The 27,450-nt window shown below is 33.9% G+C and overlaps 1 protein-coding gene and 1 long non-coding RNA gene across 17 annotated transcripts in view; one reads left to right on the top strand and one right to left on the bottom strand.

Annotated features, from left to right (window-relative positions):
- Pdp1 (PAR-domain protein 1) overlaps positions 1-27,450 on the top strand; it is a 136,335-nt gene that overhangs the window by 60,364 nt on the left and 48,521 nt on the right. Inside the window, exons 1-3 of one of the 15 annotated variants that reach the window (XM_036359081.2) lie at positions 21,736-22,070; positions 23,342-23,562; positions 25,289-26,842. The exons of 4 other annotated variants lie outside the window; for them this stretch is intronic. In XM_036359081.2, the coding sequence (XP_036214974.2) occupies positions 25,711-26,842 (1,132 nt within the window). In that variant the 5' untranslated portion in view covers positions 21,736-22,070; positions 23,342-23,562; positions 25,289-25,710. 10 more of the 15 variants (XM_036359082.2, XM_070111445.1, XM_036359092.2 and 7 more) reach the window with 10 other exon arrangements.
- On the bottom strand, positions 13,627-18,880 carry LOC118680256 (uncharacterized). 2 transcript variants are annotated; one of them, XR_004975772.2, is made up of 4 exons: positions 17,920-18,880; positions 16,136-16,232; positions 14,794-14,904; positions 13,627-14,737 (listed from the first exon to the last, which is right to left on the bottom strand). It is a non-coding gene; the product is annotated as an uncharacterized lncRNA (long non-coding RNA). The 2 variants fall into 2 exon arrangements; XR_004975773.2 differs by lacking the exon at positions 17,920-18,880 and adding an exon at positions 17,301-17,703.

Raw genomic sequence — 27,450 nt, 5'->3', positions numbered from 1 at the left:
ATTCACACACACAGATACAGACAGTGGAATATATCGCTCGTAAACAATGCTTCAGCGAACAACAGTAATAATTAGCGTAATGCGATGTTAGAGGCAACGCCATGATGTAATCGAGTTTAATGATTATTTGTGAAAATTTGCACAACCCCTTCGCACACACACGTACATCCATAAATATAAACATACCTTTGTATGCGGGTTGAGTAAAAAACAAAAGCAAAGCGGAATAAAATTAGTGGAGAGAAAAGATTGCAAAACAACGAGATTTAATGCGCGTTGCGCGCTATTATTTTCCCAGCAATTTTCAGTGCAATGTTTTTGCACATAGTTCACCAACACATACTATAAAGCCACACATATACATATATTTCCGTTATAGTGCAACTATTTCACAATTCACTCGTCTTGTGGCGCGCATTTGCAATTGCAAGCAGTGCGAGGCATTACTTTGCGCTAATTACAAATTCATTTCTAACGCTGAAAGGTCATAGTTCAACTCTTCTTGTTGTTGCTTTAGATTGCGCGGCTGCTATTGTTATATACATTAAGATATGTATATATTTATATATATATATGTATGTATGCATGCATATATGTGTATGTATATATGCATATATACATTTGAGTTTCCAGGTGTGTATTTAGTGATGACTTCACAGTTTGCGTGGGCGCGCTTTTGTTGCCATGACATAGCGCTGTTGCGGCGCTTGCAACAAACTATAAAATTGCACTTTTAACGCGTTGGAAGTGAACTTTAAACTAACTGTACTGCGTAAGAAGAACTGTAAAGAGTTAATGCATGGTATATAATTTCGTATTCGCAATGCGTGGATTATTATGCTTGCGCCACAATGAAAATGTTGCTCATACGCACAGGTGCACTATGCGTCTTAATGCTTCTTAAATCAAAACTGTACTATAAAAAAGAAGAATTACACTTTATTGCTTCAGTTTTTATGAAATAATTATTTTTAGGTTCGGCTGCACCGAAGCTTTAATATTCTTCACAATTACATTTTTATAGCATAAAAGGGTATAAACATATTCTTTTATCGGTCAGTTTGTATGTGAGCTATATCCCATAGTCGTCCACTCTGCACAATATATTCGGAGATTATAGCGTTGTCTTGGGCAATAATTCATGCCAATTTCTTGCGAATATTTTATTAAATAAAAAAGATTTACATATAAGAACGTAATTTTGATCGGTCAGTTCGTATGTCAGCTAATTGTTATAGTTGTCCGACGTAAACAATTTTTTTTGGAGAATATGGCATTGTCTTGAAAAATAATGCGTGTCAAATTTCGTGAGGCTGGCTGGCCAAATAAGAAAGTTTGACATGTGTAGACTTGAGTTTGATCGATCAGTTTTTATGGCAGATTTCAGTCAGTTATATAGTTTATATAGGATGTTACTCCTGTTGAGGAGGCGTGGTTACTGGTTTTTTAAAAAAATTATTATTTTGACATGAGATCTTTAAATGAGAATTAGGGGTTTGTTCGATGAGAAGCCGAAGGTTTAGAGTTTTTTTTATAAATTAAAATAAAAAAGCCAATAACTTTAATATTTGATTGTTTTGAGGTTATGTGAAAAAAGGTATCTATATGAAAGTAATAGAGTTATAGATATATTAGGTAAAACTTTGCCATCTTTTTTCTATGGTACCCGTAGTTTTGCTGGAAATCGAATTAAACCGTGTTTAATACTTAAAAATTCAACCAGGCTCTCCCCTTCCTAAATTATTTTTCATTTGATTTTCGATATTTTATTTCCAAAGGATTTCACCCTACCATGCTTTTTTGGTTTCAAAAATTATCTCTCCTGGTTTATATGTTTTTAAAACTTATTCAAAATTCAAAAAATGTATTCAAAAATATTTCTTTTTGACATTTTTTAATAATTTTGAAAGACTAAAATTTCAGAAATACAATTGTTATTGTATTTTTGAAATCGACAAAGATTAAGTATTTTAGAAAGTTTGACAATTTATGAAAAATTCAAAAATTGCATTCAACAATATATAATATACATATGTATATTTAACGGTTTTAATAACTTAAAATGTCTAAGAACTTGTTTTAGAAACTCGATTAATAATAAAAAATTTTCAAAACTTTCAAAACTTTCAAAAATATATAAAAAAAACTCAAACATTTTTTTTCAAATTATTATTTTTGACTGTTTTAATAATTTAAATGGCCAAAAACTCGTTTCTTTGTTATTAATGTGTTTTTGAGCTCGATACAAAACTTTCAAATTTTCAAAACTATTGGGTTGGCAACTAAGTAATTGCGGATGTATCAATATATCCAATCGGAATTTTATTTCAAACACAGGTACTTTTTAATATTTTTACACTAAGGTTGTGCGTAAAATTTTCAAATTAAAAAAAATATTTTAGTTTTTTCACCTCCAGCAATACTAAAATTCCAATTTGTAAAATCTTTTTGTTTTAATGATCTAAAAATATGTATTTTTAGTATTACAAATTTGTATTTCAATTTTATTACCTTTTAGCCTCAATTTATTGTTATCAGTCGCAGCAAATATATTACATGAAATTCCGTTACTTTTCCAATTGAAATGTAAACACTTGAGATTATTTCAATGCTCAATTGTACACAATGTGTACTTCAAAATATGTTCGAATAACTTTTGCCTAAGCGACCAACTAAGCATATGCCAACTACAAGTAGTCATGCATATATATTTGTGGAGCGACGCGAACAAATTTAAATTTTTAGTTGCTCAGATGAAAAAAATAAATTTCATATTTTTTAATTAAAGACCATACTGTTGTGGGCATACTAATGTGAGTCACTGTATATTAGCTTCGTTGAGGATATATTGTAATAATCAATTATAGGCGTTTGTTCGCTGACGAACCAAGTGTACACATAGCTATATGAGTAACTGTAGCAATAGTACTATGTATGAATGTAGTTGACCCAAAAACAACAAAATAGAATTTAGAAAATTTAATTATCGATTCTTTGAGAAGTTTAAGTTTTCTAATAAAGACGAAAATTAATATTTGCATTTTTCATACTGGATATTGTTCATTCAATTTGTATGGCAGCTATATGCCATAGCGGTCTGAAATCAGCGGTTCCGGCAAATGAACAGCTTATTGTGGAGAATAGGACGTGTGCGAAATTTCAGATCGGTATCTCAAAGAGCTGAGGGAGTTATTCGCGTGTGCACGTCATGCTGATCATTTAAGTAACTCCCCTGATACTTAATTTGAAGTTCACTGAAAGCTGGAAAGTTAGGTATGTAAATATATGTTTGTATGTGTATGTGTGCATTTCACAAAAATACCCCCCAACCACGAAGCCTCATGCAGTCATTCTCATAATTTAACTTTTTTGTTTTTTCATTTATATATTTTTTTTAACTCAAACTCTTAGTCAGCAAAGCAAATTTTTCATTTTGTCTTCTGCGTGTAAGCATTTGCAAGTTTGCTTGCCTTCATTCTCAACACACGCCATAGCCATAGAATGTGCGCCCATTATTTTAGTTGTTCTCCTCTGCAATTATTTATGCAAATGTGTGAGTGTGTGTGGATGTGTGCTTGTGTTGTTGTTTGCGTCACGCATTTAATTCATTCTAAATATCAAACATGAAATCGTCAGAAAGCTGAAAAATTGTCTGACACTGCGCTACTGAATGAAATATCTGCTCGTGTCTCTTACGTGTGTGTATCTGCGTGTGTGTATTTGTGCTTTACACAAGCTTGTGAAGTAGCGCTAACGCACAATTTGTGCTGAAACGCTAGGCGGTCCAATTCACCGTTGGCAGTCCGAATGAGCGTTGGAAAATAATAAAATGCGCCGAATAGAAGAAAGGGCTGCTTTCTCAATGAAATTAGACAAAACACAATATTCGTGACTTCTTTGATGACTGATGGAATTTAAAGTAATTATGAAGAAATAAATAATTACAGTAATGGAAATTAATGGAATCACTTGTTAATTATTCACTCTTATAAAAAGTATTTTTTTTCATATCGTATAAGCTTTGCCAAAAGAATCTTAGGCTAGATCTTTAGTAGACGCTTTGTAGGCCGTCAGTTAATAAGATAACGAATATACATATCTCGACAGCTTTTAATAGAAGTACGCTAGAAACTAAGGCAGACCTTAGCTGCTTGAAGAATACTTTTCATTGGCTTAAAGAAGTACTCTGTTGGCTCCCTATGTAAGGTTCAAGTAAATATACTCGTATGTATGTGCTTTTAAGATTGATCTTAAATTCTTGAACCAAATTATTTGTATAATTACTCTAGGGCTTCAACATACTTCCATCCATCTTTTGCTTTTGTCATTGAGTCTAGAATTGCATGGGATCAAATGGTGTGCACATCGTTTATCAAACTGTTTCTACAACCGATCTAAAAATAAGGAGCTTTTGTCCAATTGTATTAAAATCTGAATTTATAGTTACCATAACTGCCAATCAATCTTAAACTTTTTGGAGCTTGGTATTCCTTCCACTACTAGGATAGCTATGACTCATCTTGACCAACCACATCATCAGTTTCTTTACTAGGTCAGGTATACACAATTCGTGACAGAGAGGCTTAACTTAGTCTGCACGTGTTTAGCATGTTCCTGATAAATCATATTTTACTATATTCTCTAGATTATTTCGTCACAGGTTTAGGTAGTTAGGTAGTAACCCCAAGTTCCGAAGTTATTGAATTGTCATCAAGGATGGATAGCACAAGAGTTTATAAAAGAGTCGCATCCATTCTATTTTCACGATTACAAAAAAATTCGTTCCAACTTGTCATGTTTCGATCACTATCTCCTCTCACTCCAAAAAACGTTAACTTCGGTGGCACCGCAGCTATAATACCCTTCACAAGTACAAAAACTTCCACACAATAACTGGATTTTGATCGAGCAGTTTGTATGGCAGCTATATGCTATAGTTGTCCGATCTGAACAATTTCTTGGATATTGCATTACTACTTTATATAATGATCCATGCCAAATTTCGTGATGATATCTCGTCATATGAATAAGTCGACACATTTTATAGGGTATCCAAAGTTTCGTTCTAGGTGTTAAAAATTTCGTGGCAAACTTTATCTACCGCTCTCTCAAGGTATAAAGAAATATTATATCTGACATGTGTTCTTAGTGTGCCTATGAGTCTTTAAATTTAGTATAAGACTGAATGCTCGCCTATATTTCGAAAAGAGACAGACTTTTCTATATGAATTTCTTAACTTCTCTATGCAAGTAGTATAGGTAGAATAATTTATAGAAAAATGTTGAAGTATTTGCAAAGACAAACACGACATCTCACTTGTACAGTTCAGAAATCTCTCTCTAAATAATTGCTTGTTACTCACGATCTCATTCGTCCACTCTCAATTCTCATAATCACAAACTTTACTTCAATGCGGTAAGTACTCCAAGAACCCATGCAATTTCACATTACTTAAACGTAATCACCATTTATGAGTTTCTCATTTTTCTTTCCGCCAGTAAAAGTTCAATGTCTGCATGGTGTTCTGAACAAAAGTTGTCATTGTTAACGTTAGTTATCATGTGTGTATATACATATATACAATATGTAATCATATCTCACCGTAAATATACTTGTAGTAAGTGAGTCTATGTATTCATCGTGCTTAGGCTTTGGCATGTTAAACATTACATTATTTTCCACTTTTTTTATTTTTTTTTGTTTGCTCGGCGTGTGTTTACACATTAATCAATCAAGCGTTATTATCGGCCAATCAAATTTAAGTTGATAAATTTCTCTGTAAGCCCTCATATCTTATCGCTTTACTCAGAAATAATAAAATGAAATCATGCATTGTGTTCTTCGGACAAACACTTAAGTTTGCAGGTATGAATTCAAGTCAGCAGACACAACAACTATAAGAATATGGGTTATGTGAAAATAATAAGTAAGAACTAAGATACTCAATTTATTGTCCTTGGTAATAAAATATTTCCGGTAATAAAATATTAATTGCCATAGATACTGTAATCACTTTGAGGGTGGTGGAAGAAATTACTTGTCATAATTGCTATTCGTATTAAATAATAAGTGAACTAATAGATTTGGTTTTATTTATTTTTTTTTTTGGAAGTATTGCCAGAAATTGTGGCAGATTAGATTTAGTGGAACAGAATGCTAAAATAGGTTTTTTGGGTATTTAATTTATAAAATATTATGAACATTAAGTAAATCGTCAACAGAAATTGGATCATACAAGAGGAACTAAGTCTAATTTCGTTCTTTCATCACACACTTCATGAAGCATTAACTGGGTACTAATTTAATCAATAGAAATTTGTTTCTAAACCAGGAACTAGGTCCAATCTGATTCTTTGTTCACTAACTCTATGAAGTAATCGCTATTTCGTTTGCAAAAATAATACCTTAACTGACTGAACTAGTTAAATGTCGTTTCAAAATCGAACAAAGAACTAGCTTTGTTCTTCCTTATTTCGACTATACCTTCCTTAAGCTTTCGACTATACCTTCCTTAAGCTGTGAGATAATTGACTAACCTAATATTATAACTGCATGTATTTCGAATAAAGATTATTTAGTCCGAAACAATTTTCCATCTTACCAAGTAAAAAGGTCTTTGCATTGGTCGACCCGAACATTAAATACCCACCAATGTAATAAAGTATGGTCATATACGTCCAATTTTAAGTGTTTTCTATTTCTGAGAGTTTTATGAGTACTCGTTCGAGCTCTGTCAGCTTCTAACACTTTTCTCATATTTACAGCTGACTTTTTTGAAAAACTAGCAGGTCTTGAGCTCGAATTTAGTATATTCTCCTGCATATGCACAACCATTTTTTGCTATTCTTCGCTATTTTCTGCAATAACTAAGTAATATCAATTTCAATAAATTTTAACCTTGAAGAAACGACAAAATAAATCACAAAATCTTATTTGTTTTCAAATGCAATATGTAATTACCCCATCTGGGCAAATTCATCCACACTGACGACACTTTCACCTCGAAAAGCTCAGTGCACATATTTTCTCGTCACCGTTATAACAGCAGCTGCACAACACACTCTGTCGTGAACTAACGCAACTACTATGTACTCGTATGTTAGATATTTTCTAAACCGTTTAGTGTGGTAAAGCTCATGCGAAAGCTTTCGACTGTTCAACTGTTAGTATTAGTAATGGCGAGCACAAAAAGCTGCGCGAATAACGAACGATTGTATGTACACTCACCTATAAATAAATTTAATAAATATAAATAAAGTAAACCAAAGCTGAAAACTGATTATAATTGAGAGACTGCAAGTAAGCAAACCAGTGCGCAAGGGGACGTGCTAACGAGGTGGAAAATATTTGTAAAAATAACCAAAATATATATATAAATTATTACTACTAATTATACAAATACCTTTAAGTAAACTTTTAAATAAAAATTTAATTTAATATATATTTTTATCTAATTTTTATCAATAAATTGAAAATATATTCTGAGTGCCCGATGAGCAAGGCTCCATCAGATTTTCGCTAATGACTATCGCCTGCATACTTATATGGTACATATGTATTTATATACAAACAAAGCTATGAATTTATTCCGATCTCTCACATTAAACTTTCCTCTATTCGGTCTACGTCAATGCGACTTTGATGCTACCGCGTCGTCCGCCCGCCGCTGTGGCTGGTCATTGGTTGTTTTCCGCTTTTAGCTTTCTGGTGTTGTTATTCTGTTGTATGAGCAATTTGCGAATAGTTGTGCAAAGCCTAATATTATATTGTTGTTTTTTTGTTGCTGCTGCGCTTTTATCCGCCTCTTCGGTCACATGTCGCAGAGGTGTGCCGTTGCTGCCCTGACGTAGTTTTGCATTTCTCGTGTAAATTTATTTTCGTCGCACTACTCAAATCTTAGATACGATGGCACACATACAAGCATACATATTTACAAGAACAAATAATTAAACTTTGTACACTCATGCTGTTGAATGTGTGAATGAGTAATACATTTGATTTAATCAGAACTAGCGAGGAACAAGTTTATATTGAGTTGGTACTGGTCCTATCAAACGAACTACTGGTTACAGTAACTTTAGTAATGTGCTAGTAGAATATAAATTTAAATGTAGTTAATAGTTAAGGGAGCATATTTTACTTTACAGATGAACTACGAAGACTTTTAATTTCAAGGTAAGAAACCAGTTAAAAAATGCTGCCCTGAAAACTATGTTTGTATTATGAGGCTAGGCGGCTAGTAGTATATTATACAAAGAAGAAAAATAAATAAAATAGTAAATATATTAGTTTTTAAATTAATTTAATAAAATAAAATAATAATTTAATAAAAAATAATTTTTCTTAACTAGCCCGAAACTAGTTACATTTCCACCATATATGTACCCAGTCTTTGTATGAGTTAAATTTAATTTGAATTACTTTCCAACTTTATTGCTTTGATGCGCGTGTGTTAAAATGCAAATACAATATAAGTATGTAACTATATCAGTGAATGAGAGTTAGCTCACCGCTTGCACGACACAGAAATTCATATCATGAAATTGTTTAGTTACTGAATTTATACGGCAATATTTACTGCGTTGCAAAACTTTTTAATATTTTTTTTATCGAATCTGAATGTAAATGGGAGGTTAGGTTGAAGTAATCTGTGACGTATAAACTCTTTTGTTCTTTTGAAGTTCACTTAAAGGGACACTAAAAGGAGTAAGGGAAATATTTATAGTAGATTATAGCGCCTGTTCGTTATATTCGGTGATTCGAGTAAACAAGAGCTTAGGGTTTTCTCAGTAAGAAATGATAATAACAGATCATCATCTATTAAACCGCTGCTACTTATAATGATGATCGAAAACTATTTATAGTATCAATAAATAACTTTTAGATGCTTATTATGCGGTTAGCATTCACATCTACTCTAGAAATTACGTTAGCGCTCGGAATAACTGTCCAACAGGAAAACTTTAAGTGTGTCTCTCTTGAATATTCAATAATTTTTTGAAGAGCGAAGAGAGAATGTACAGTATTTAATATTAAAACTTAAAAAATATTGGATTCCCTTGATCCCGAAGCTAATTTCTAGGAGAACCTTAGAAAAAAATTGTCAGACGATTAGAAAGATTTTTCTGCTTTATGGTTAATTATCTCAAATCCAAAAACCCCCTAATAATATTATTGCAATAGATGAATACAATTATAATCGATGATTGTTGACAAAATGGCGGCTTCCCAAAAAAAAATCGGTTTTTGTAAAAAATTTCACACTTTAAAGTGGCTTAAAAAATGTAAGTAATTATTAAAAATCTTATACCTTCGATCACTACCTAACAAATATATCGTAAAATGTCGTGTGAAATTTTCCACTTCGGAGAAAATTTCCTCACCGACTCTGCAAACACGTTAAAACTTTTGGGAGCCAATTGAAAATACGCTCATATCTTCAAAACTTTGCCGTATTAACTTAAAATTTTCGAAGAATATTTTGAAATACATGTACATTCGGTATATAAGCAAGGAAAATACACTTTTCGAAATTCTTTAGTGGACATAATACTTTTATAAATGAACATAGAGCGATTGTAAGAGAGAGGGAGTGAATGACAGTTTTCTAATTTATGTCTTGTGCTAGGTAGAATCTTAATTCTTGAAACTTTTATTTTTGAAAATTTAAAGATTTAAAAAGATTTAGAGATTTTCCTTTGAAAATAATTTCTTTATCGTATTTATGTACTTCTCGAATAAATCTTTCCATTAGTAACTAACTTTAGTAGTATATGATTTTAAGTTAATTGTATTTTGCATACATTATAATTATTAATAAATGTAAATTTTATAATTTTTATTTTTCTATTCATAATCAATTAGTCGAAGTGAATATAAGTTAAGAGGCTATTAACTACCTAACCAGCTTTTCTAATTGTTATCATAGTATTTAAATGTTTAATTATTTTATTAGTGGATCAGAACATTTGCCTAGGGGCTTAATCCAATGAAATTGAACAATAATATTTACAAAGATAATAGCAACAATTATTGTATAAGTACTGCCTCACAGCTTGTTTTGCTTGTGTTTTAAATCTATATGTTAACTTATTGTGGGGCTAAGATTATGTCTTTAATGACTCTTGCTTGTTGAATTACCTAGAAAAGGTGGAAGAAAAACCTCAAAAGTAGAGATAGAGTTTTTTTAATGACCTAAAGTGAAGACTGAATTTCCATTGTCCCAAAAATATCATTGAATTCTTCTGCGCTTAATCACTTGCATTAGAAATCCGAAGTTTAACTTTAGGAAAATTTTTGTTAGGTGTTTGCTTTATGCGAATAAACGGGCTGCATATTAAGTTTCTATAAGAAAGCTATACCAATGTTCATACAGAAAACTCCCAGCATGTTCCGAAGCATCCATACAAATTTGCTTTTAATTATTTTGAATGTCACTTATTCCATTTTTTAAAGCTCCTTTAGGCTTTAGCAGATTTATTGGTTCAGCTGTTTTCAGCATTGATTTAATTGAAAAAGCCCCGTCAAGCTTTAAAAGATTTTTAATTACATTTTTATATAGACGCCAGAATAACCTTCAGTATCCGTAGATATATTAGCTCAATCGAGCTCCAGTATCTGGTTAGAAGCATTTCGAATAAACCTATCCTGGGAGAGGCTTATTAAAAGATTAGCGAAGTTTCATTCTTAACAGCTCAGATTAATTTCCACGTGGCATGGATCCCTATTACAGTGAATTAAGGGGTTAAATCCACTTGTGAAGTTCAAAAATATATATTTTGTATGTATATATGTATATTGAATTAACATATATTTGAGAAGACTCCCAAATATTTGAAGTTGACCCCGCAAAACGAAACAACAATTTTTGATAATAACTAAAATCTTTTAAGCCACACTAAAGTGTAAATTTCTGCACAAAAAACTTATTTTGGAGATGGCGCCATTTTTTTAAAAGTTTTTTTAAAAATTTTATTAGCCCTTCGATCATTACATAAATTTATCAACAGTAATGCTAACTTTTTTGGATTTGAATTTGAGATAATTTTAAACAGAAAAATCTTCATCACCGCCAGACACCGTTTTGAAAATCGGCTTCGGTAGCAAGAGAATCCAAAATTTTTCATAATTAGTCGCCCATCATTAAAGCATATTAAATACTGTAAATGCATATTTAAATGCATTTTTTTCTTAAACAAAATGCCAGATTCCTGAAAAAACTGTTGTTTTTTTGTTTTGCAAGTGAATATAACCACTTACTTGTACTTGGGTCGAATGCGAAAAATTTGTAGTAGTGATTATGCTTAGTCATTTCCATGTACCATAGTTATCGCTCTGAAACACGTGTTCTACATTTGCATTGCTTTTCCACTAAAATTTGCACTTTTCTATAACTCATTTTATTAATTTCTTGATAAAATTTACTTTTTTACATACGAGCAAATACATATTTCTATATGTACATACATATGTACTACATGTGTGCGCATATTTGCATAGTTATTGGCTACTGTTTGTTTTGACTTTCTACTTAAAAAGCGAATAAGTGACAGCGGTATTGTTTTTCCACATTCAAATTTACAAACATACGTGCATTTGTCTTATGGGTACATATTTGTATGCACATATGTCTACATGCATGTATTTATATGCTTGTCTATCGACTATGTCTTGCAATTAGCTCATTTCCACTTGTTTCGTTTTATTATTAAACACTATTATTCTTAGCAATCTAAATTTCAATATACATGTATAGTACATATGTATGTACATACTTACCGACAATTATTGCTGCTATTGAATACTTATTATTGTTATTGTCGCGCACCGTCCGCCGCAAGCGCACATCCCCTGCCAATAGCACTCACGCTCGCACAGCCGTCATTTGCACTCGCCAATTTGAACGCATTGAGATTTTTGCATTCATTGCATACATACAAACACACACATACATACAGCTATACAAAGTTAGGGATGCAAGGGCGCAGCGGTGCTTAGGAGTCGGCATACATTTGCTATTTCGTCGGACTGTGTACTGCCGGCGCTCGCGAACTAGTCTCTATATATGTGCATATGTATATACCTACACGTATGTATGTATGTATATAAATATATATACATATAGGTACATATATATGTATGCCTGCACGTCTATTCAATGAATTTGTTCAGCTCAGTTGGGTTCATTTTGGGGTTTGAGTGCGAGTCTCTCCTTTCGTAATCAAACACTTTGGTTGGGGAAAAGCACGTGTTGCCGAAACGTGATAACAGCTTTGCAGCACGACAATAACAAATGTGCTGGAATGTGTGGCGTCGGCTGCTGTTGACGTTGACTACAACGCACTTGGCCGTTGGCAGTGACGCTAGCAGCGCTGCTTTTGTGCTCAGAGTGTGCTGCTCGGTTCTTGGCTATCTTGACACTGGCTGTTGGTTGGAATTTCGTTTTTCTTGTTGTTGTGTTTGTGTGCATTTTACACGAGCAACCACTGCTTGCATTTCATTGCTGGCGTTGCACCACTCCTCACAAATACCCGCGTCTGAGTTATGGGTAGTTTTGAGCGTTTGTGGGTGGGTGGCTCTGCATATATCAATCGTTAATTTTGTACGATTTTGTTGTTGTTTCTTAAAAAGTATAGACCCATGCAATTTTGTATTCCAATTATTGGTCACATTACTGTTCACCAATTGACAACGATGACGAGTTTATGGTGATGAATCGACGATTTATATTATTTTATGATACTCTTGTTTGTTTTTTTTTTTGTAGAAAATAGCAAATTACAATACTCGTTAATTAATGTTTTCAAATAGGTTTTTAATTACCATCGATCAGATCGAGCGATTTGATCTAGTTATCTATACAGATCACTGTCCGATCTTGATGAGGCCATGTTTATATACCCTGTACAGGGTTTATTAAGTTTGCCACGATATTTGTAACACCCAAAAGAAAACGTCGGAGACCATTTAATAATATGTGTATAACATATAATCAGCGTGACGAACTGAGCCGATTTAGTTATGTCCATCTGTCTGTCCGTGCCTTAGTTTATGAGATATCGATCCGATCTTCCCCAAGAAGCTGCGATCAAAATCCAGTCCTTGTATGGAAAACTTTTTTATTTCGGACCACTATTGCATATAACTGCCATACAGTGCAGCCGTAGTTAAGGTATTTTCTCCGACTTCCGCACACATTTTGGATTTTGCTTGTCATTTTATTATATAATATTATTTATTGGTGTTGATATGGAGCAATTTAGCACTTATACATGATTTAGTTCCGATGTAAATCCCGCAAGTTCAAAGTTGACGTTATGAACGAAAGAGAGGGAAGATGTTATTATGAAAGTTCTAATAGTTTTTCCTCTCATTCTTTCTTATAGGAACCATGATATTTGATTTCAATTTGTTGTGCTTTCGCAGATACCCAACATTTCTTTTATAACTTGAAATATATCTATTTCGTTTTTTTTTTTTTTGTAATCGTGAAGTAGCCAAGGAACATTCTAGACTCAAATTTTACACTATCCAAGCTGCGTTTATAAAATATGTATAAAAGTTTCGAATTTGTGTCTCTGAAATCTGAATTATTCGACTAATTTTTGTATTTCCAGTCCCTAAAGTAAAAACTCCAATAATAATCATAAAAATTGCTGCTACTATTTTACAACAATTGTCTATTAGTCGACGATTTCAATAGTGCCAAATTCCTACACACCTTACATTACATAGTTGATGTACTAAAACGTGCGCATGCGCTTTCATGCGTCCAGTACTGATAAGCTTTTCTACTAATTAATATCCAGAAAAAGCACTTCGTTTGTTTGCTTCGAAAATCACCTGTACGGATGTGTGCACATTGCAGGATTCGCATGTCAGCAGGGTCGATTAGCGGGTCAGTTGATTGGCTGGTTTACTCGTTAGCGACTTATCGCGTGTACTGCGAATGTGACTCACAGTTAGGGTGCTGTGTGGGCGCGTCGAAAAGTAGCACTAGCAAGTGAGCTAAAGCTTCGGCTGCCACAGGTACAAATACAATTTATAACCTTTTCGTGTAAGCTTATTCAGCAAGTGATATTTTTTTCCCACTCTTAAAATTGTGGTTGGTTTTTTGCCGAAAGCTTAAATGTTAACGGAATTTTCCGATATTTTTTTTTGCGTTTGAACAAAATGTGGGAACAGGCATATACTTATATTTTTGCGTCGTATACTCGTATATATTTAAAACAGCGAATGACTTATGCTTTCATAATTAAGTACAAAATTTCATTTTAATAATTAATTATATAGAATCCAAAGGAATATATATTTGTGTTATATGAGAAGTAGGCGTGGTTGTAGTCCGATTTCGCCCATTTTCGCACAGTAAGTTAGGAATGTCCAAAAAATCTTATGCACCGATATCGGAAAAGACTTCCACAACCGTCTTCTAGTAAACCCTATTAAACCATCCCATATATAAAATCTAATGCCTGCGTCGCATTTATTTAAAATTTATAAAAACCGTTACATAAGAAGTGTGCGGAGTTATCATCCGATTTGACTTAGTTTCACAGTGCCGGAGAGAATAAGAAAAAAAATTGCTCTGAGCAAATAATAGTATTGCAGTTTGTTGTGGAGCTTAGCTATGGCGCTTTATAGGTTTTCGATTTACTGCGTTTTATAATTAGTTTTTGAATTTTGTAAGCAACCGAAAGCTACCTTTATAAAGTTTCTTTTTTAAGGCTGAAAGTTCTATTAATATTCATTTGTAAGTCTTTAAAAAATATGAAATAAATTTACACACCCACCTGTTATGACTTTCAGAAAATTCCCCACCAAATACCAATATTGCCACGACACTTTACGAAATCGCTCGGTTAAACCAAACACTTGAATCATCAATTAACTCCAAATCATCGCTGCAATTATAGACAAAAATTCAAAATAATACTTTGTAGTTAATTATGATGATAATTGGCTGTCACGTTTTATTGAATGGTCACGTGAGCTTATGCGCAGACGTAAATATATATACTATATACATACATAAATAAATAATAAAATAGAACTTTTAGAAAAATGAAAAAGGTTTACATCACAGTTTTACTATTGTTTTGTAAGTCGAGTGGCTGTGAAATAATTCTATTTTGGTGGAATGTTGGCACAAAAATAGACATAACATTAAATTGGAGTCGACGTGCAATACGTACACACACAAACATATAATTGTGTCAAATTTCAAATCATGTACAACTTATATATGTACATATTTATAGATATATATTATACATATTTATGAAAATCATTGCTGATTACATACAAATAGTTGCGACGATTCATATTTCCTATCAGTTGCGGAAAAACGTGAATACACCAGTAATATGTAAGTACAAGAAAAAAAAAAATTAAATGACAACAAAAACGTAAAGGAAAAAGTCGCAACAACATAAAACGAATTGGAAATTTAATACCGCTGCGCCAAGAAAGGTGTGTGCACATGTTAGTAACTCACTGGTTGTATGTATGTAGATAGGTGGGTGCTGCATGTACGTGTATATTGTAATTAGCTGCATTTGATATCTTCGACAAAGACGGAATTGGAAATCAACTTGATGAGTTTCTTCGGTTTAATTAATAAAAATATTGAAGCATATAATTCATATCCACCTGGAAGCGAAAAATATATACGTCTGCGTTGTTGTATTGTAGTTTGGGGTGTTTGCTCAAATAGCTATGTGTATAATCTTTGTATAGTATAGTGTATCCAAATATTACCTAATACTTATGTAAGAAATTTCATTTTAATCAAAATATAGTTGAACTACAAATAATTATTATATATAAATATATAAATAATAATTATTTTAATTTTATTATTATTATAATTTTTTTGGTAAATTATGTAATTTGAAGACTTTGGAATATTTGGGAAAATAAAAAAAAAACCTTCTGGATAAGCGCCAAAGTTTCTAACGCGGTCCAGATCTCATAAGTTGGCGCATGTTTCTGTATTGGGTTATAAGAGACAATATTTATAATGTTTTGAGAGTTAAACTCTTCACTTGAAAGAACAATTTGGAAAAATATTTTTCTTATAGGTGGAAAGTATCGAAAATATAATCCAAAAATTTTAAAATATATAAATCTTACAGAAAATGAAGTCACACGAGCCGTGGTGTGGAGCCATTTTATTGCTCCTAATTTATGCAGCTGCGGTGTTATTTTGTCTTCAATTTAGGGAATTTTGCTGAAATAAAATTAATTTATTAATTACAGTTATCTTATAGTAGAACTTTGAAATATATATGTATATGTACACATTTGTTTTTTTTGCTTAGCCTGGGGTAAAATCATTAGATTATAAAAAAAGGAAATTTTTTTTAAATATATAAGAGAACATAAGAGTGAAGCAAAAAAAAAATGTTTTTTATGCTTAGCCTGGGGTAAAATCATTAGATTATAAAACAAGGAAATTTTTGGACAAAAAAAAATATATTTTTTTAACATCTAGAGGCGGCGCACTCAGTTTTAAAGTAAATTTTCGAGTTAAATTTTAATTGCGTAAACATTTTTTGATAAGTGTTCCAGAAGCTGTGGGCTCTTTCTGGCCAATTAAAAGTTATCAACTTAAAAAAGTTTTTTCTGGTCATTATTGGAGTTTTAAAAAATATCTTAAACGACAGCCGTTATTCGTTAGAATAAATTTTGAGTCAAAATCCGTCACATTCGGTAATTTTTATATAAATCTAAAGAGTTTAAACCAAAAATAATTTTTTCTTGTCCAAAAAAATTGTTTACTCGAAATTTACTTTAAAACTGAGTGCGCCGCCTCTAGATGTTAAAAAAATTTTTTGTCCAAAAATTTTATTTTTTTATAATTTACAGATTTTACCCCCCCGCTAAGCAAAAAAAAATTTTTTTCGCTCCACCCTAATTTATATACATATATATATTTAGTTTAATGTTTATTATTTGCAATCAGCTCACATTGCTGTTATCAGCTGTGATCCCAAGCCAGTATCAGACAGTTCTGAAAATTACAAAGATGTTTGAGCTTTGGACTGTGTGCTTACACTTACGCACAAACTATGGCTTTTATGAAGAACGAGACTGTGTATTCTCAGCCTCTACAGCTTAAGTATTTCGAGTAAGCCGCAGCATATCTTCGAAACGAATTTTTTTTTCTGAAATCAGGGTGGACTTCATTATCTAGAAGTCTAAATATTCTACAACCTCGGTTCCAATTCACTATCTGCTGATACCAGTTTTAGATTATATATGAGATATACGTATAACGAGTTTGCTAACTACTAACTTTTTTTAAATTTGGTTGAACCGAGAAATTCTTTTTAGACCAAGTAATCCATTCTCGTGAAGAGAAAACACGACACATTGATACGTTTGATATGTTTGCAAAAGCAATGCCTGCATATACAATATTTATATTTGCACGTATATAAGCTAAATGTGCCCACAAATAAAAACGAAATCCCTTTCCCTCCTCATGTTGAAATACGTCAGCCACTTTTGAACGAATGATGTATTTTTAAGAGTAGCTTGTTGTTGTCCGACGTACTTTGAGATCAGATCAAGGTTGAAATCAACTAGATGATTTGAAGTTAGAAAAACTATTAAATAAATAAGTCATATATATAGATTCTCGTTCGATTTCTTAACGTTTTTTTCTTTACTTTTCAACTTTTTCAACATTTTTAGAAGCACGGTAGTTATATGGAATAATCGGTTTTCATTTGCTTTAGTAGATTTTATATGCTTTTCTCTCACTAAAAAATTAATAAAATGAAATAAATATACATGTGTACAAATGTATTTTGAAATACTCTCGAAACATTTCGATGCCATATGATCATCAAACACACACACACACACACAAGTCTACAATAGCACTCGATCAACAATAATTCTCTACTCACTCTTAGCTCAGCGCAATTGCATCGCAATGAATTGCATTAAAGTAATTTCCAAAACACTTCTAGGCACTCTTTTCTATAGCTTACTACGTCAGCTAGTAGTTATTTACATTGCCGATCGCCAATTGTAGCGTATTTGTTTTTGTGCTCGTATCTAACAGCCCCTTCGTGTGTTCAGCAACACATCTATCTACACATTTACAGTTGCCGTTGTGATTACTTTTATTGCCATTACTACCACACTCTGCTCGCTGCTGCTGCTGCCTCATTTCTTCTCAACGCTTGTTTATGGCGCCCGCACAGCCCGAAGCGTCGCCGTTCAGGCTGAGTAACCGATGTCGGGTGTGTGTATGTGTGACTGTGATTTGGGTTGTGGAGGAGGTGTGCTGAGTGTGTCGGTTACACGTGCTTAGAACGACTGGCGCTCCCAGACAATGGGCTTTAGGTCACAGCGAAATCCACGTGACTTGCTGCGCCGACAACGCTGCTGCTTGATTTTTCACTACAACGACGTCGCTGTGCTGTCAACGCGAGCGCTGCATTAGCTCATTGCCATTGCATTGCATTGCATTGCATTGCCGAAGCGCCTAGGTGAGTGGTGTATACTTGTAAGCTACGCTGTCTCTCTTCCACAAAGCTTTCGGCGCGTGGCTGAGCCGTTGGCGCTGGCGTTTATTTGTGTGCGTTTATTATTGTTATTTGTTTGGCTTTATGTTGGCTTGTTGCATTCTGTAATGTCATGTTATTTATGCGCACATTTTGTTGTTGTTGTCAATTAGCCGCCACTGCAGTTTCGGTTTTGTGTGTTGTTGGTTTTGTGTTTTATATTTTTGTTTTTGTTCCTGTTTTTGCTTTGATTAAAAATCGAAAATTCACATTGTCGTCATCGGCGTTCGGCAGTTGCCGCAATGGTCTTATTCGGCTATTTCCATCTCACATGTGGTAGACACGTATCCGGCTCTGCTAGCCGTTTTAGCTCACGTTTGTAATGTGAGAATCGCGGAAAGAATGCCGTTAAGTATGTACGCGGCGCTTTCGTGCGTTTGTTGTTTGCGGAATTTTCCCTGTTTTTTTGATGAGTTTGTAAATGACTTGAAAGAAAACAATTTTTTATGCTGCCAATTTATTCACGTTGCAAGCTCTAAAGCCGATCGCACGTCAGCGCTTCTCGAATTCTTTTGTAGCGCGTAGTCGTTTACAGCTATTTTTGTATTTTCATGTTTTTTTTTTTTTTGGTATTTTTGTACTTGTTTATTGCTTTTATTTGTGCAAATGTACTTCTAATGTACTAATTTTTGTATATGTTGAACCTGGTTTTCTCACAATAATTGGTGGGAAAAGTTAAAAATAACGATCCACTTTTATTTTTAGTCTGATATTACAGTTGGTTTCGAAGGCATCACTTTCCCTGAGTGCGTTAGACGTTGGGAACATAATGAAAGTAAAGTTTTGGTGGGAGTTTAGCATTTTATTTACAAGAGCATTACATTATAGACATGTGTTTGTTGTTTAATTAGATAATTTTACTCATATTTCAACTCAGTTCTATATTTGACTGATACAAAAATTACAATATTGTTAGTATAATATACCAGTTGGCTTTCACCGTTTGATAGTATGAAACTGAATTCTAAGGAAATCTTCCGTTGAATCATTGGTCTAATAATTATGGAAGTATTTGATGGAGATTTGAGCTTAGCTAGATTATTACTGTATTGCCAGAGCATATATGTTGGTGCTTTAGCACTTATATCTAATTTGTGTGCTGTATGCTATAGGTGTCCGCTCTGTACAATTTCTTCGAAGATTGTACCGTTGTCCAAATCAATAATTTGAACCAAATTGTGTGATGATATTTCGTCAAATAAAAAAGCTATATGCTATAGTCGCTTCGATATCGAATGAGCAGCCTATTGGGGAGAAAATGACGTTTGCGAAATTTCAGAACGATATCTGAAAAACTGAAGGACTCGTCGGATATATACAGACAGACGGACGAACATGCCTAAATCGATGCCTCGGTTCCTCATGCTGATCATTTATATATATATTTTATAGGATCCCGACATTTCCTGCTGGGTGTTCCAAACTGCGTGGCACACTTAAGATAGACTGTAAAATAATCAAGGTTGATACGTCAGATAATAGTTTTCCCCAGATATTGTGATTATGATAATATTTTGGAGTAATATGTATCCCGTTAAAAAACAAAGAAAATAATTTGGAAACCTGAAGTAAGCATGAGATGATTTCAACTCATCGTCTTCCAGGAACAACTAGCAGCCGGATAGTCATGAGCAATGAATAGTCAAATCCCCGACATATGTAGGATGGAGAACCCTGCCGCGCACGAAAAACACCCTAAACCTCCTATGATTTACCTCGCACCAGAAGGAACTTGCAACGGCGCACGTGCACAATTTGACTTTTGTTTTCTTGATTTCTCGAATGTACTCACAAGCCGTCTTATTAATCGGTTTGATGTTGTTGAACAAATGAAGCGCCATACAGGTCCAAATCGGCTTATGAATTTTATTATTATAAAGCAGAAATATGGTCGAAAATATGCCATAAATATTTACAGACTGGCGACAGCACACAAAAACAGTCCTGTATTCCTTTATCCACTAACTTACAGCGTCGACCAATTATTTGAATGATATTCTATGAAATTTTTCACAAGTGGCGCATACTTTTAGAATCTACGATTAAATATACCTCAAGCAAATTGCACTAAATATATAAAATATTAAATCTAACTATATGTTTATATATTCTATCAAGAACTCAACTCTAGCTAGGGATAGAGTTCGGGAAGAAGACTTGTGAGTGATTTATATTGTTTTCATCTTCATAAAAAAATAATCAATTTATTTGTTTTCAAATGTGTTTACAAATTGTGTGCAGTTTATTTCAATTAATTTTTGTTTAATAAAATCTTCGTGACCATTGCAATCACACCAGTTGCTGCGTGTTTCGGTGTTTCAGTGATTTGTGTGCGCATGAGCACAACGAGTGGCCAGTGATATCGCCTGCAACACGACAAATCCAAAGCCTCCCACAGCACACACAAACACACTCAAGTACATAAATACATTAATGTATGCGTTGTAACAACCCCTAAATGTAAAAGACACGCTTTTGAACTGATTATGGACAGCCTCTTTTGCATATTAATTGTCGTAGTTTGCACGGCTGTGCTGCTATGGCACTCATATTATGTCGGTTCTATGCGTTGCTATGCACTCGTTGCTCTCCAATATGCTATCATACCCTACTTGGTAGCTTTTCAAACGCTTATTAGACATTATAGTTATTTTTCGCAAATTATTACATGTATACAGTGTGTCAAAGAAATATACAGATATATACACACTAACATCTATACATATGTATGTATATGCATAGCTGCAGTTTTCTATGCATTCTAATGCAATGAGCGCTTTGCCTTTCCGCCGCACTCATACAACTGTACACCTCATACAAATATACATATAAAATATCACCGATCACCCCACCATCGCTTCGCTTGCCTACCCTTTTATAGGGCTCAATAATTTTTTTGCTTTGTTTCGGTTCTTATTTGTTTGTTGGAGCAAAGTGGCGCTCACGTTGTACGGCCGCATGCTAGCTGGTAACGCTGCCGCTGCTGTGCTGCTGCCGCACTGAACGTTGGGTGGTTTGCAGCTGCACTGCGCTGCGCTGCTTTGGCGCTCCAGTGCTCCAGCGTTCTGTTCTACCCTGTTGCCTTACTACCAGCCCGTCGGCTGAATTGGCTGCTTGCCGCTGACGACCGCTGCTCGCTGCCCTGACAGGCTGCTAGCCCGTTTGGGTGACTACGACGAGCCAGTGCTAGTGCTAAGGCCGGCATTTGGTCGTTTCGCGTTCACTTTGACGAATTGACGTACGGTAGTTTGGCCGTTTAGCGGAAAATTACATCGCGGAAAACACAAGAAACTTTTGCTTGACAAATATTCAAGTGCCGTCGCCAATTATGATCGGCCGATAGTGTTGAGGCGCTCGAAAATAAACGTTCTCGAAACAAACGAGTTTATGTGTGTGTATTTGTGCACTGGTTAGAAATCTCGAAACTCGAAACTCGCATAGAAGTGATGGCTTGACTAAGCAACGGGTCAGCGGTGGAAACGTTTTATGTAAAATATGAAATATATTATTTAGAAAAGAAAAAAATGCATACATCTGAATATCGCAAAAGCGATTCAGTGGAAATGTAATTGTGTATTGTGCTCGAAGAATTATTCGAAGAATTTTGTGTGGAATAAATCGTAATCTGGGAACCTAGTGTGTGTGATTTTCGTGCGAATTTTACTAAAGTAGCGTATTCCAGCTTATAAAAACAGAAAAAATAAGCAATTGCTTTGATTGGCCGATTGGCAGTGAAAATATATATCAGTTTTGAAAAAAAAATTTTAAAATATTAAAACCAAACAAAAAAAAAAATATTTGAAAAAAATATTGACAAAAGTTTGAAAAAGATTTGTAAAAATGATTTTGAAGACATAAAAAATAATTAAAGTCAAAACAATTTTGGTTTTCAAAACGCAATATGTTTCCAATACTGTGTAAATTTATGTTTATTGTGTAGAAATGAGATATTAATTCATTACAATTAAAACAATATTTTTTTGAAATAAAAATGAAAGAGATACTTTTGAAAGTAAAAAATATTGAAGAAAATGAACAGAAAAAGTGAAATATTGAAAAAAGAAGCTTTCTATTAACATCTATATATTTGTATATTATAAGCTACTATATGAAATATATATTATATCTGCTTTGTAGACAAAAAAATAAAAAGAATTTAATAAAAATGTTTTATATGAGTTGAATAATTCTTTAAAAGTATAAACAAAGCCAAAACTTTCATATTGCCAAAGTGCAAAATATATAATGCTAATAGAAACGTTAGTAAAATGAAATCTCAAATTGTTGAATTTATTTTTCGAAAAGTGTTATATAAAATTTGTCCGTTCAAAAAACTGCGAAAAGTGTAAACAAATATTATTGTTGGAAAGTGAAAACTAATATTTTCAACATTTTCGAAAATATAATTTTGAAATTAGCAGTAAAAAACTAAATATTTATAGAGCGACGACAAATTTCTTCAATTTTAAGTAGTGAAATAAATAAGACAATAATAAAAAAAGGTCAAAATAAAATTTTCGAAAATTGTATTCGAAAGTAATATTCGCAAATAAGTGTAAAATGTTAAGAAATCATTACTTCGATAGAAAACAGTATTTACTATCTGCTCAAAAGTGTAGAAATTAAAATTTTAAATTTCAAAATCAGTATTCGTAAAAAATATTCGAACATAAAAAAAATTAAAATTTTAAATTCTGAAAATAATATTCGAGCAGCAATTGTCGCAATTGAAAAAAATAATAATAAGCTAAATATTTAGAACACAAAATCATACTACTTTGAACTCTCGAAAGAACAAAAATTATATTATTAATAAAAAAAAGCGTCGATCACACACAAAATCGCAAAGCTAAAGACCAACTTCAAAACTTGGCCTAAATTTTCATCGCTGGAACGAAACCACTTCATTTAGAGAATTGAGTGCAATTATTTAATTTGCATATCATCCAACTCTTAAGTTATGGATCGTTTTTGGAAAAAGTTTTTGCTATGTTTTGTTTTATGTTCAGCTTTAAGCAAATGCGAATAAGCAAATATACATACATACATAGAATCATATATACAATCATTCTAAAACTAATATAAGCCATTGTAACGAATCGCGGTATACAAATCATGTATCATAAATCATCAACCTTTCCGAAAGCCATTTTAAACAAATTTTCATAGCCAGTTTACGTCAGAAAGAAGTAAACAAGATCATTTGCAAATAATAGTTCAGAAAAGAACGAAGCTGCAACGTGACTACAACTACGACACTTTTTTTATCGTTTTTTTTCTTGTTTTTGTATGATATATACTACTTCTCGGGCTACCCGCTTGGCAATCGTTTTAAACAGATATTCACGCTTATATAGGCAGATTTTTGTATTGCTTTACAAACAATAATTTTTTTTTATTTGTAGCGTGATTTACTGTTTGCTGTGGTTTTCGTTGTTTTTGTTCCTTGTAAAACGAATCATCACTTTTCGTAGACTCAAGAGTATAATTATAATGGAGAAAAGTCAATTAGAACACCTCACATGGAATAGCACGAGCTCACTTCAGGTTTAACACTTTTTCCATGAGAACATTGTGGGTGGCTTGTGAAATTCACAGCGAACCTTTTGTTTGTTTGTAGTTGTTTGAAAAATCGATACCAAGTTAAAAAAAACTTATTTCATTTTGTTAAGTTTGTGAGTTTTACTTGTGCTGCCTCTGGAATAATTTTATAAATGATTTTTAAAGCACAGCGTTGCCAGAGTTTCTAACAAAAATTCAAAAATAATTATCGAGATTTTAAGAATGCATTGTTAACTTTTTTAAAACTTTTGTTGCACAGCTTAGAAGCATAAATTTTTTTTACCGTATCTGCAACATTTCCAAAGCTTTTTACATTTATAAATTACAAATAAAAGTTGGTAACTGCAAGTCATTTCGTTAATTATAAATCTCACCTTTATTTTTTAGTATTGTATAACTAGTTTTTGAAGCTTTATGAAAGGATATGGTTTCCGGAACTTTTAAGCTTAGCGAAAGCTTTGTGAGCTTTCACATCTTTATATGGGCTATAATAATATAAATTACGGAAGGTTTTATGTGGCAAAAGGCTCTTCAATCAATGGAAAAGTTTCGTATAAAACTAATGGTCAGAAGTATTTTATGTTTAAATAAGTATATTCTAAGTAAGATAGTGCTGACTACTAAGTCTGGGAGCTTCGAATAAAATATTCAAAGCTTACGTTATACTCATAAACTCATATGATTCGTGCTTTGTGAGCCATGCAATTGTTTTCAATACACTATAAAGTCTAAATATGATACATTTTCTAATTTTCAAGCTGATCTAATCATATTTTGTTTCGTTTTTTTGTAGATTTTCAATTGAAATTTTAATTTATCTTTAAAAACTGATAATTTAATTTTCATAAACAGCATTAACACAAAATTTTCCAAAAATATTGCATAATAGTGTAATATTCATCAACCATAACTAAAATAGTCAAAGCATTTCACAAATCGTACCGCTTCATAATTTTCAAAAATAAGCGCCTGCGGGTAGGCTACATAAAATCACAGCATATTAATAAACATCTAACACATGGAAGTTTCAGTGCTTATTACTTCATTATTCACACAAATTTCGTGGCTTGTGGAGTATTTTCATTATGTGGCAACACTGTTGCTATATTTCTACAATTTTCTAATATATCAATCAAAATTATAGCACATGATTCTAGATGTGACCAATATAGAAATGCAGCCAATTTAAAAAGCATTTAAAAAACCATACCGCGCAAAGTGAAAATAAATAGCTAAAAAAGCAAACAAAAACAAGAAAAAAAACCGAAGGCAATTTGCGTACTATCGCCCAACAAATTCCCCTTGAAAAATGTACGAGCGGCGTAGGCGTATACGCAACCTGAACTTTGGTTTACAATTGCTAGTGCGCGCGCGTCTAATTGACGCTCTAATATCTTGCAACACATAAATACTGCGTGAAACAGCAGCAACAACAATAACAGCAACAACAACAATATTAATATTAATAACTTGTGCGTTGGTTAAAACATTTTAGTTTCATAACTTAGGGCACACCTACATAGAGCTCAACGTCGCCGTCGGTTGCGCACAACAATAACAGCCAACATGACGTCGCAGACGAGCACTTGCAACAGCTTCTTTCAGGAGCATGCAAACAGCGCATTGAATCAATATTTCCAGCAACTGAATTCGAGTGCGGCTGCTGCCATGAGCAGCAGCAATAATAGTGATAGTAGCGCCAATGAAGGCGGCAGCAGCATAACCAGCTCATCGTTGGAGGGCAATCGCAGCAGCGTAAGCAGCATTGATTCGTCGAAATCGGTGAATAGTAACGGTAGTGGCAGCGCAGCAGCACAATGGAGTAGCATGCAGCAACAACAGGCGCAACAGCAACAACAGCAGCAGCAGCAACAACAACAGGCGCAACAGCATCAACAGCAGCAGCAGCAGCAGCAACAGCAACATCATCATCATCAGCAACAACAACATATGCATCATAATCAGCAACAGCAGAACTCACACCACCAGCAGCAGCAAGCGCAGCAACCACATAATCATCATCAGCATCAGCAGCAGCAACAACAAACACAACAAACACAACAACACCAACAGCAGCAGCAGCAACATGCACAGCAATCGCATCACCAGCACCATCAGCAACAACAGCACCAACAACAACAGCAGCAGCAACAGCAACAGCACTCTCACCAACAACAACAACATCAGCATTCCGCAGTGGCAGCCGCCCACAACCAACTGTCCGCACTTAGCCAAACACTGACACAAAATTTGGCCGCCGCCGCTGCCGCATCCAATGCCACCGCCAACACCAATCCACACTCGATCTTCGGCTCCGGTAATTTCCATTACAAAACCAACAACTCATGGACAATACCCACCTTATCCTGCTACCAGCGTCTCTACAGTGAAAACCAGCAACATTACCATCGCCAATTTGGCAATGGTGGCGGTAGCGGTGGTGGCAGTGGTGGTTCCAGCAACGGTGCTGTTGGCGCCGGCGGTAACTCCTCCGATTCGCAAGCGCTGGCACAGGCGGTATCAGGCAGTGGTAGCGGCGGTGCTGGCGCCAACGGTCTGGGCAACTGCAATGCAAACCCTACTGCAGTATCTGTGCAACATGTTGCCAACGCTGTGGCGGCCGTTGTAATGGCCAACGAGCAGCATCAGAGTCATTTGAACAGTTTGAAGGCGCGCTTTCAGGCACCGGGTAATGCAGGTAAATGCGAGAGGAGGCGCTTAACATAATTGTATATACCAGATATTAGTTTAATTGCGCCTAAATCGTTTCACTAATATCCATTTTAATGCCTCAATTACTCTCTGAATATCTACTCGCTCTCTCTCTCTCTTGCTGTGCGAGAGATGAGAGTCCACCAGCTTCTAACGATCATTAGATTTTTATTACGCTCTCAATTGCAATCTCTAGAACTGCATTCTCGTTCAGCTTACGGTTACTGCGCTGTCGTAGTCAACGCCCGTCGTTGCTGCCAGCGTTGCATTTTAATTAATCAGCCGTTACTCACCTTTTTCCCCACGTGATCCGTATTTGATATTGCATTTGCGTTTGCACGTACCCTCACATACACACACACACACGTATATATATATATATACTATAATTACCTATGAACAAACAAATATCACTTGACTAGCTGGCGCTCTTTAGCTTGTGCATTGAATTGTTGAATCTGAAGTATCCAATTTTCGCTCACAGTTTAATACAGAGAAGTTTTGTGACGCACTTGTGCCAGCTTAAGTGTAAAGCTGAAAACCTGTAGCATATACTTAGCCATGTACAATATATTATATGTTATATATGTATAA

The sequence above is a fragment of the Bactrocera oleae genome, chromosome 6 (assembly GCF_042242935.1).
Source record: "Bactrocera oleae isolate idBacOlea1 chromosome 6, idBacOlea1, whole genome shotgun sequence".
Classification (NCBI taxonomy): Eukaryota; Metazoa; Arthropoda; class Insecta; order Diptera; family Tephritidae; genus Bactrocera; species Bactrocera oleae.
This window is presented reverse-complemented; position numbering and strand designations above follow the sequence as displayed.